This window comes from Gracilinanus agilis, chromosome 1 (assembly GCF_016433145.1).
Source record: "Gracilinanus agilis isolate LMUSP501 chromosome 1, AgileGrace, whole genome shotgun sequence".
NCBI classification, from domain to species: Eukaryota; Metazoa; Chordata; class Mammalia; order Didelphimorphia; family Didelphidae; genus Gracilinanus; species Gracilinanus agilis.
Window position 1 is genome coordinate 128,400,297 of NC_058130.1, and position 12,214 is coordinate 128,412,510.

The 12,214-nt window shown below is 40.7% G+C and overlaps 1 protein-coding gene across 1 annotated transcript in view; it reads left to right on the forward strand.

The window, feature by feature from the left end:
- The window catches only part of LOC123248482 (phospholipid-transporting ATPase ABCA3-like), a 231,050-nt gene that overhangs the window by 199,207 nt on the left and 19,629 nt on the right, over positions 1 to 12,214 (forward strand). The window contains exon 19 of the mRNA XM_044677271.1: positions 1,917 to 2,104. Coding sequence (XP_044533206.1) covers positions 1,917 to 2,104 — 188 coding nt within the window. The remainder of the gene's footprint in view (positions 1 to 1,916; positions 2,105 to 12,214) is intronic.

Consider the following 12,214-nt stretch of genomic DNA (forward strand, 5'->3'; position numbering starts at 1 on the left):
GAAATTGAACAAGCCATCAAAGAACTCCCTAAGAAAAAATCCCCAGGGCCTGATGAATTCACAAATGAATTCTATCAAATATTCAAAGAACAATTAATCTCAATGCTATACAAATTATTTGACATAATACGCAAAGGAGTTCTACCAAATTCCTTTTATGACACTAATATGGTACTGATTCCAAAGCCAGGCAGACCAAAAACAGAGAAAGAAAACTATAGACCAGTCTCCCTAATGAACATAGATGTAAAAATCTTAAATAGAATACTAGCAAAAAGACTCAAGTAAGAGATCATGAGGGTTATCCATCATGATCAGGTGGGATTTATACTAGGAATGCAAGGATGGTTCAACATTAGGAAAACCATCCACATAATTGACCATATCAACAAGCTAACAAACAAAAATCACATAATTATCTCGATAGATGCTGAAAAAGCCTTTGTCAAAATACAACACCCATTCCTATTGAAAACACTAGAAATGGGGGCAGCTGGGTAGCTCAGTGGATTGAGAGTCAGGCCTAGAGAAGGGAGGTCCTAGGTTCAAATCCAACCTCAGACACTTCCCAACTGTGTGACCCTGGGCAAGTCACTTGACCCCCATTGCCCACCCTTACCACTCTTCCACCAAAGAGCCAATACATAGAAGTTAAGGGTTTAAAAAAAATTGTTTTTTAAAAGAAAACACTAGAAAGTATAGGAATAGAAGGGCCTTTCCTAAAAATAATAAACAATATATATCTAAAACCATCAACAAGGGGGCAGCTGGGTAGCTCAGTGGATTGAGAGTCAGGCCTAGAGACGGGAGGTCCTAAGTTCAAATTTGACCTCAGACACTTCCCAGCTGTGTGACCCTGGGCAAGTCACTTGACCCCCATTGCCTACCCTTACCACTCTTCTGCCTTGGAGCCAATACACAGTATTGACTTCAAGACGGAAGGTAAAAAACCTTTAAAAAAAAAAAAACCAACAAGCATTATATGCAATGGAGATAAATTAGAAGCCTTCCCAATAAGATCAGGCATGAAACAAGGATGCCCATTATCACTTCTATTATTTAACATTGTACTAGAAACACTAGCAGTAGCAATTAGAGAAGAAAAAGAAATTGAAGGTATTAAAAGTTCAAATGGAGGGCATTTTCAGTAACTTCCTAGACTACTAAAGAGAAGAAAAATAAAAACAACTCCAGACTGTGCCCTTAACTTCACTATAAGTAGAGAAACTGGCAAATTCATCATTCCCTTGAGACTGGCAAGGAGAAACTCTTCTGATGTTTCCAGAATTACACACTCATTAATCTATACCTAGCCTCGTTATCTCTCCAACCTGTTGGTTAAGTATTTGATATCCAGGCAGACTTAATTGTCTCCACTGGCTACTAAAGGTGCCTGGATAGATCAGTGTTATTTTTTGTTTTGTTTTTTAGCAAGTGAGCACTCAAGGTCTCTGTTAGCATAGCCTTTAAATTTGCAAAGTATCTTCTATTATCCAAAATAGTGCTTCTGCTGTCCAAAAGTATCTCAAATCTTATCCAGCTTTTTTTGGTTCTTGTTTCTTGTCTGTCTTCATATTACCCTGAAATGTTCACTCCAAGAGGGCCAAATTTCAGAGAATCCAAAGCCCTCCTGGAAGTAGAAAGCATATTGATAGGCTGTGAGAACAAACTTTTCTGGAGAAGGGCATAGACTAAAAGGACACCAAGTCTTTTGCCTCATCAAGTTAAAAATTTTAGAGAATGTAAGGGACAGGCCTGGGAAACAGACACCATGTTTAACTTTTGGGAGCTACATCCCCTACAAAACTTTTGGGATGTTTTCTCTGGACTCAGCCCTTTACAATAGCACGAGATTTTCTTATTTGGGGCCACTATTAAATCTGAAACCCTTGCCTGGATCTTTGTTGTTATTTCAGGTACGACAGAGAATTGGTTACTGCCCTCAATTTGATGCCTTACTGGACCATATGACAGGACGAGAGACTCTGGTCATGTATGCCCGGCTTCGTGGCATCCCTGAGCGTCACATTAATAGCCTTGTGAAGGATGTACTACAGGGGTTGCTCTTAGAGGCCCACTCGGACAAACTCATCAAAACCTACAGGTGCAATGCTATACGTCCCCATTCTCTCTTCTATATGCTTTTCTTTTAATAAGCATGTGGTTTCTTTTCAGAATTAGGGATTAAAGAGTAAGTGACTCAGCTCAGGCAATGAAGTATTGTTAGGACCCATGACATCTAGCAAGTGCTCTCTTGAGCAAATGACTCATGAGGACTTATCACGATTATAAAGTTTTTTCTGCTCATATGATACAGCTTTTATCCTTCCAGAATCTTTGACCTTAAATGAACCTAGCTCCTTACTAGCCTAAAAGGCAACCAACACAAAAAAATTCATCCTATGAGATACCCTCCATAATAGAACAGAGACAGAAGGAAAATAGAGGTTAGGGGTTGGTTTTTTTTTATAATTTACTCCCCTCCTGTTCTATATCTCAAAACCTTTCTACCTCAAACCTCATTCTCTCCTCTGTTTCAGTGTATGAGGAAGAAATGATCCTTCTCTGCCTAGACCATGTTCTCCATTTGTGCTCTAGATTCCAACCCCTCCTTCCACCTCCATAAGCTTGTCCTTTAAAACATTACTTCCCTCTCTAATCTTCAGGATCTCCTTATCTACTAACTCCTTTGTTGCTGCCTACAAATATTCCTAAATCTCTACCGTTCTATAAAAACAACAAAAACAGCAACAAAAACTCTTTACTTGACCCTGCCAGCCCCTCAAACTGTCCTGCTATAGTTCTCACTTTCATGACCAAACTCAAAAAAAGTTGTCTAAATTACACCTTCTGCTCACTTCTCAATCCTTGTGATCTAGCTTCCAAACTCATCTTTCAACTGAAGTTATCAATGATCCCTTAAATAATAAATAAAATGACTTTTTTTCATTCCCTAGCACACTCATTCTCTTTGCAGCTTTTGAAACTGTCAACCACTCCCTTCAACTGAATACATGTATCCCTTCCACATCACAACTTTCCCCCAAATGTGTTTTCAATGGGCTTTCCAGAAGCTTTTTACCTCTCCCTCTGCCTTCCCCTTACAGAACCCTACTCTTTATCTGCATCATGACTCCAATTCACTGACCTCGCAACTCTCTTGCAGGCTGTCTCCACTGTACTAGCCACTTTTTTCTTCTTCTCTAAAAAGAGACCCTATCGGGCCCACTGTCTTTTTTTTTTTTTTTTTTTTTTTTTTTTTTTTTTTTGCTAATTGGTCAGTCAACAAACATTTATTTATTGAAAACAGGTAGCTAGGTTTGGAGTCAAGAAGACCTGAGTTCAAATCCAACCTCTAACACTTACCAGCTGTGTGACCTTGGGCACTTCACTTCATTCAGCCTCAAATTCCTCAACTGTAAAACAGAGAAAATAATAGCTCCTACTTCCCAGAGTTTCAAGGATCAAATGAGATAATATTTGTAAAAAGCATTGAGCATAGTAGATGCTATATAAGTGCTTATTCCTTTCTCTTTTCTTTCTCCTATGCAACAGGTATTATCTTTCTAAGAGAATCAGTTCTGCAACCACTGTAGAATAAGCCACCTTCCATTCACTAAACTAGAAATTTTGTTTCCCCTGTGATCTGCCTTCTTCAGGCAGCCCCAGAGTGAAATAGAGGCCAGACAAGGTCTTGGGACTTTTGCCTTCAACTTCTGCTTTCCATTCCCACAACTTAGCTGTACTGATGTTGTTTGATTAGAAATACATGTGACCCAGGTCACCATCCCAGGAACTAACAATCAGACATTCGTGGAACACCTCCTATGTGCCAAGCACTATGTACAAAGAGAGGCAAGAGATGGCCCCAGCCCTCCAGGAGTTCAGTCGCCTAGCATAGACAAGGCCTAAGCGGTATAGAAGAAAACAGAATAATGAATAGAGGAGAGCAGCTTCAGTGGAATGAGAAAGTCAGGTTATAAGGGGCTAAGAGAATGAGGAGACAAAGTGGAAGTACCCGTTGTAGAAGGCCTTTTCAGGCTTAGCAGTAGAGAGCAAAAGAGATATCGGTCAATAGGTATTGGAGTCGGAAGTGAAAAGTGAGAGCTTTTTCTAGGATAGGAGAGACATGGACATGTTTGTAAATAGAAAAAATGAGTCAGTAGAAAGGGAGACACTGAAAATAATTTGGGGCAGGCAGGTGGCTCAGTGAATAGAGAGTCAGACCTAGAGGCAGGAGGTCCTGGGTTCAAATCTAGCCTTCTTAGCTGTGTGACCCTGGACAAATCACTTAACCCTAATTGCCTAACTCTTACTGCTCTTCTGCCTTAGAACTGATACTAAAACAGAAGGTAAGGGTTTAAAACAAAAAAAGAAAGAAATTAAATGAAAGAGTGGGGATGATAGAGGGGACAATCTGTTAAAGGAGACAGGATGGAATAGAATCATTTTAGCAAGTAGAGGGGTTGATATTGATAAGGAAAAAGACTACTTCACCACATGAGACAAGAGTGAAAGAGAAAATGGAAAAAGGCATCTGAGTAAGAAAGGGAAGAAGAGGGAGTTTCCAGTGAATCACTTTAGGTTTTTCCACAAAATATGTAGCAAAAGACCTTAGCTGAAAGGGTAGGAGAAAAGGGAGCCATGGATGATTTGAGGATGGATGAAAAGGTTTAGAAGAGCTGTTGTAGAGAGTGGGAAAGTAATTTGATAAGAGAGTTATAGTAAGATTGTCTAGCAGCAACAAGGACCCAGTTGAGGTCATGTACAACTTAATAGCGAGCCCAGTCAGAATGGTTGTATGATTTCCTCCCCTTTTGTTCAGCATTATGTGTATTGGAGCAAAGGTGAGGAACTATAGGAGTGATCTGAAAGAATGAATTTTTTTAATCCTGTATTTTACATTTGGTTTCACTCTGTGATTTTATTTTGTAACCATCTTTCCCTTCTTTGTCTCTGAGAAAAGCCTACATGTCCTAAAGTTCAACCTCTCCCTCTCTGAAGTTAGATACCAAAAGTTAAACTTTTCCATAATGACCATCAGTTTAAAAAGAATTCTCTTCTCATTAGTCTCATAAACCATTATCTCTGCACTTCCTTCAAGGTTTGTGGAGTATCTTTGAGAAGCAAGAACTATCTGACCATATCCCATCTTTAACAGTTAAGGTAGTTTTATCTAATTCCCCAGTTGCCAGTAAGTCTGCCCTTATCAGTAACCTCAGGATGCAGTTAGGACCCAATAAATTATGGTTTGAGGAGGGGATTTCAGGACTCCTAAACATGGAGATGGTACATTTACAGATGGGCAAGATCATGGGTTTGACCATCTTTATATATGACGAAAGTGGGGTGGAGAAGCAGATCATGGAAAGTGAGTAGGAGCAGGAACTGAGGGGTTAAGGCAGTGATGATGAACCTTTTGAAACTTTTTAATAACCCCGTGCCATGTCCCACCCCAGCCCCTGACAGCACACAGTGCCCCACTCAACCCTGCTTTCGGGGATGGGAGTGGGATGCAAGCTGGCCAAGCCAGGGCTGAGCTCTATAGGGAGGCTTCAGTGCCCCATACCCTCCCCTTCCATATGGGGGATGGGGCCAGGCTCCCAGCCAGCCAAGCCAGGGGTCTGTGTGTGCCCACAGAGAGCCCTCTGTATGCCATCTTTGGTACATGTGCCATAGGTTCGTCATCATGGGGTTAGAGTATTTAAAGAAGAATCAACATGTATATCGAAGTCCCCTAGCATGAAGGGAAGAGTTGGGAAAATTGTGAGCCACATGTCAAACCCACTGAGGAAGGGAAATGACCACAGCCATCAGGATTTTGATTGGTAGCTATGACTAGCATGAACTTCAAAAGGAGAGGAATTCCTAAGTGATGGAGGAAGAAGGAGAACCTGGAACTGGCAGTGGAGGCAAGAAATATTCTAGAGAAAATAAGTAAAGGTTTGGTTTTAGAAGTATCAGAAAAGGTGGCCAGGAAGTCTGTTATGAGGGAAAGTGACTTTTAATATTGACAAATTAGAAACAACCACAATGCCCAATAGCAGGGAGAATAGCTGAATAGATATTATTTATTATCCAAAAATTGATATCTTTTTCAATTTTATTTTAAATTGGCTAATAAACACCAGATGCAACTTAAAAGACACCTTATAACCTCTTCTGACTCATTATGATTCAATTTTCCACAGTGCCATAGTTTATTTGCATATGTTATGTTATTTCTCTTAGCCTGTCCATAAGACCTTGCATAATATTGCTTCACAGTAGCATCAGTAAGCCATTCTAACCAAATGTCCCTACTTGGTCATCTAAGGCTAACCATAAGCTAAATTCTCTCTCTATCCTGGGGACCTCCTAGGTAACCTTGATTTCTCCTACCTTAAACTCTCCCCCCTTTCCCTGTCCCACCAGAGGAGATATTGTCCCACGTAACTAGTTATCTCCCTTTAATGTTGTTTTACCTAGCAGCATTTTGTGGAATCAATGAATAACATTAGGTAATGCCAATATTTCTATAGACTTTCCTTATTTCTATATATGCCATATATGGAACCTTTCTTTATGGTGTTACATTAGTATGTCTGCCTTTTCAACCATTCTCCCAGCCATGGGGCATTGTGGTTGCTTCTAATTTAACATTATTCAAAATAGCAGATTTTAATAAAATGTCTTTTCTGCATAGAACTCACCTGTATGAACATACCAGTTTCTTCACCACACCACAAACAGACATTTATGATTGTAGCCTGAGCGCTCCTCAACATGGTCCCTGCAATATGTGCCCAGGGCCCGAGAACTCTGGATCAGCATTCAGAACTGTGGCTCCCGTCCATCTCGGACACTCTCACAGATCAAACCAGATTTAATACGTGAAATCACCATTAATGCAGGTGGGCATCAGGCATCGCTGCAGAGGACTTTTTCCTCTCTTCTCACAGTCATTTGAGGGGTGCTAGAATCGCCAGGCGTGGCCTCTCTCCTTCCAAAAACAGCCCACCATGCAAGCGTGACCGCCCTCCTGAGTGTGGAGGCTAAGGACTGCCTGAGAGAATCATGTTCTGAGAAAGCCCCACTCCGGAGCCCCCTCCCGCCACCATTTCCCCTCCTGCACAATCTCCACCAGAGGGAGGACCCGGGACATAAATAAACCTTGGAAGCTGGTGGGCCTGCAGGGCCACACGGTGGAGAGGCCAGGATGCTCACGTCCTCACTGCCCCACCTCCACCCCTGACGCCCTCTACGTTGGCCAGGCCCGTGGGTGCTGAGGCAGCAGTCATCTCACACCACGTGAGCAATGCCGACCTCCGAGACCTCCCTTCTGACGTGATGGGGGTGAGGATTGGGGATGGGGGGCAGCTTCACCGACAGCGACATGGTTTCCCCAGCCAGCATCATGCCCCACCACAGACAGGCCCCAGAGAATGCAAAAGAGGAGAGGGGAGGCGCGGCGAGTTCTGAGGTTCCCGACTACCCACCTGAAGATCTGGGCTTTTTTAGTGGGTGGCCTGTGGCCCCGCTGACGGCACACGTGAGCACCCTCTTGTGGCTCTCCGAGCAGCTCCGAGAGCCGTCTTCTCAGCCGGCCTCCCCCAACACCCACTACAGGTTCCTGACCAGCCCCAGTTCTGGGTAGTTCTGGGAGAGGGGAAGAAGAGCAAGAAGATGGCAGTTTGAAGCTAAAAAGCCCAAGAAGGAGACCTTAAGAAAAGAGAAAGGACAGCTAGAAGCGAAACAAAGGCCGGGCAGAGGAAGGAAGAGAAGAAGGTGGCCCCAGCCTCTGGCCCTGAGAAGGTGGAGAGGACCAGCAGCTCTGGCTGCCGAGGCCCAGGCCAGGGATCCTTGTGCTCACCTGCCTAAGAGTACCTTTGGGTTAAGCTCAGATGCTCTGGGGAAGACGCCTGGGCAAGGGCGCCCCCTACCAGACTTCCAGCACTTCTACCTCTTCCCCCAGAAACTCGGCCAGACCTTCATGAGCTGGAGCCCCATCTGCAGAATGTTCCAGCGCCTGGACAAGCTGAGGAAGAATGCCTTTACCAGCGCGGTCCTTTTTGGCACCACCAACAGCAGCAGCATTTCTGACATCTGGCTTTTCCAGCCACAGGAATTTGCCTTCCTGCTAAAGCCAAATTGGCCGGTGGATTATGGGTCCTACACTTGGCATAAGCTGGATCCTGGCAGTAAGGAAGCCTAGACAAGCCCAAGAATACTTCTCCTGGGGTTGGACCTTCCAGGATGTGGGCAAGATCTTCATATGAACATCCCCCTGCTACCTCCTAGCTGCCTGCTTCCTCCTCAGCATGGAGGTGCCAGTCATTAAAGGAAACAGTCTAGGAAGGAGGGAAAGCTATTACAATAATGGCTACGTGAGCTTGAGCCTAGTTGCTAAAAGGCCCCAGTTAATTATGTGTATTTGAGCTAGTTCTACAATTTTCCTTTTTCTCAGAACAGAATAAGTAGATAGGTAATATAAAGCATTCCTTCAGATCAGTCATGTCTTTTATGTGAAATAAAATCAGAATTAACATTTAAAACAGGAGTTAACTTTTGTGTACGTCTTGGACCCTTTTAGCAGTATGCTAAAGGCTGGATGCCTTCTCAGAGATGTTTTTAAATGCATAGAATAAAACAGATGGGATTTCAAATGAAATTAATTATATTTGAACCGTTATTTCTAAAATTAAACAAAGACAAGTTAAAAGTTACATTTCATATTTTAAAACATCAGTGTGAAGGCAGTTGTTGCTTAGCTTGAATAAGAACATTAAACCATGAGGTTGTCTTTGACAAGGCAACATGCATGTCATGTTAGACATTTAATGGTTTCTTTTGTTTTGACGGTTACACAGGTGATTGGATTCCTGTACCTTCTTAGAAGTAATGGCTCTCATTTTGGATACTGGTCACCATTTTCCTGATGTGTATGTAATATGTAATGTCATTTCAAGACATTGAATTAAAAGATTTATCTCATTCGTATGGTTAAAAATATTTGCTAGGTAATCCACCCAGTGAGTAGAATCCTTTCTTTCAAAGTTCTCCAAGAGTGAATTTTTATTTCTTTTACAGAAAAAAATACATTTCTGCTCATAATTCAAACAAGTATTTTGTCCTTTTGAAAGCCCTTGAACTTCTGTACTGTAGAAAAGCACTTTATATTCATTTTTTAAGTCCTTATCTTCTGTCTTGTAAAAAATACTGCATTTAGGTTCCAAGACAGAATAATGCTAAGAGCAATGAAGATTAAGTGGCTTGCCCAGGGTCACACAGCTATTAAGTGTCTGAGGTCAAATTTGAACCCAGGTCCTCCCATCTCTAGGCCTGGCTCTCAATCCACTGGGCCACCTCTCTGCCCAATGCCTACTTCTGATAAAGTTGATTATTTTGCTTCCGGCACAACTTCTTTGAGTGTTAATGAAAAATTCCATTGCTAGTTCATGCCTACATAAAAAGTAAGTGATGACATAAGCAACTTTCTTTTTCACTGTAGTTAACAAAACCAGTTCTATTGCCATGCATTTGTAAGAACTCCATCTGTGCAAAGTATATGAAGCTTTTCTTTCTAGTCAAAGATGTGTTTGGCAAAAATGTATTACCATTTCCAAAACACTGACAGCCATTATGGTTTCCAAAAGGGACACACAGAGTAAGAATTTTTCTTTAATGGCATCAGTATGCACATAGCCAACAAGAGTAAGGAGCCAGCTCCATTACGAGATCTCTAAAGTTTCATCCAGATGTATACTGAGGGGAAATGGTGAGGCCACCAATTTTTCAGTGAGCTGCTTCAAAATTTCAACTATTCTAGAACATATTGTATCTTTGACAGGGGAACTGCCTCCAGTTTTTTCCTCTGTGCCAGGCCACAAACCAGCTCAGCCATTCACAGCGCACATGACTTTATTTAAGTTTCTATGTGGTGCTCCATTTGTTTGACGGTCCGGTATAGCAACTTCTTAGAGTGAAAAAGAAGGACCTTTATAAAATGGCACACACAAGTATGAGAGTATCTCAGCTTTTTTAAAGTATGTTTACCTCATACAAAAGTACCCACATCTTTAGATAAATTTTCAAGTTTGACAGATGTGAGGTACCCTTTCAGTTTTACAGCTTCATACTTCTATTCACAAGATTTTTTTCCAAACAAAAACACTGAAACTTCTATGTCCCATCACAATCATTAGTATAAGTGAAACCATATAATACATAGTCTCCATTCTACTTCATTTTCTTTGATATTTTGGCTTAGAATTGGATCTGTTAATAATGCTAATTTGATTCAATTGATTTTTAACTCAGTATTTTATTATGGTTTTTAAGTGATTTGCTTAAGAAATAAATAGTATATGTTAACTAAGTATAAGATATCCAAGAAAAATATATAAGTAACTAAGGTAGAGTTACAATTTATCCAAAATTTTTAATTCTCTTAGTGGCTTTGAATCCTCTAGTACAGTGATGGGCAAACTAAGGCCCATGGGCCAGATGTGGCCCTTCTCCTTCATAATCTTTCAGTTATTAATAGGGCTTAGTATCACAAAAAATACAAGAATTTTGTAAAATGTATCATTGATATTTTTTAATAAATTATACTGGCCCGCCTAAAGTTGTTTTCCTTTCCTTTTGGCCCCCTCTTTAAAAAGTTTGCCCATCACTGCTATAGTAGATTCACAGATTACAGTAGTAGCCCAAGCATCATTTACTTCCTGGAATTAGATTATTGGTGTGATTGGATTCCTGTACCTTCTTAGAAGTAATGGCTCTCATTTTGGATACTGGTCACCATTTTCCTGTAAAATTCATTTTAAAATGTATGGGGTTTTAGCAAAATAATAATACACAAATATCACTTGCAAGACATACTGCTTGTTCATGCCTTTTCTTTATAAAACATTTTACCAAAAAAAAAAAAGTACAAAAAAGAAAAATAAAAGAACTTCTCTACCCATAGGCCACACACATTTTGCCCAATCTGAAGTTACTGTAATGCACTTCAACTGTAATCTCAACCATTGGGCATGTTTGTCTGGTCTAAACGTGTAGTCTCCATACCTATCCAGTTTATAATTCTCATTTGAAAGCCCAGTTTTACAAAACTTTAACAAAAATGAAAACAACTCAATTTCTTCCACAGTTCTATCAACAGTGTTAGATAGGGAACACTAGAAAGTAGCAAAAATGTCTGGATGACCAATGTCAGAATACCTAACTTCACCTTTGGTGATTGAACAACTACCAGGTATAGAGCTATCTGGTTGGCCAGTGATATCCCTTGAGTTTGTCTATATAGAAAGACTGCACTCAGAGCAATCTAGCAAGGGGAAGGGACTTCATCTTCCAATGATTTTAAAGTAGTAATGGGCATAAATCATATTTTGATTATCTGTAACTGCTATAATATGATATGAAAAGATCTGTGATTTCTATTGGTGACAAAGTCAAGGGTACTAATAAGACTATAGTAATTTGTGGCCTATATTTATAATTGAAGGAAAAATTAATTTTCATTTCGAGGTTAGTAAAAATAAAGGTGAATTTTTTTCCATCTGAATTCATAGACCTTCCTCAAAACTATACATATTCCAGAAACCCCAGGTTCTTTCCCATAAATGAATAACAAGAAAAATCATATAAAATCATGCATGGTGGCAAACAGGCATGGGGATCAAGGAATTGAACAAATTAAAATATTTTTCATCAGTTCTTAAAGGAACAATCACATTAACTTGGCATGTTCAATATGAGTTATCTTTTTCCATAATATTCCAAGGCCGTTGGGCTATGCTTAGTCCCTGGCCCCAGAAACTCTACTGTAAGGTACTTTTGGGAACCTGATCACCATAGCTGCCACTGCTTCTCTCTATTACAGATTAGTTCCTGACTGTTATCTCCTCTCTTTGCCTTATTGTGCTAACCTTAATTTCAATTTCCAGAAACCATTCTAATATCATTAAGATTCTAGAAAAAAATAATGCTATATTCTTCTCTCAAGTATACCATTATGCATGTGCCTATCTTGTTTAAGAATTATAGAAAATCGGGGGCAGCTGGGTAGCTCAGTGGAGTGAGAGTCAGGCCTAGAGACAGGAGGTCCCAGGTTCAAACCCGGCCTCAGCCACTTCCCAGCTGTGTGACCCTGGGCAAGTCACTTGACCCCCATTGCCCACCCTTACCAATCTTCCACCTATGAGACAATACACCAAAGTACAAGGGT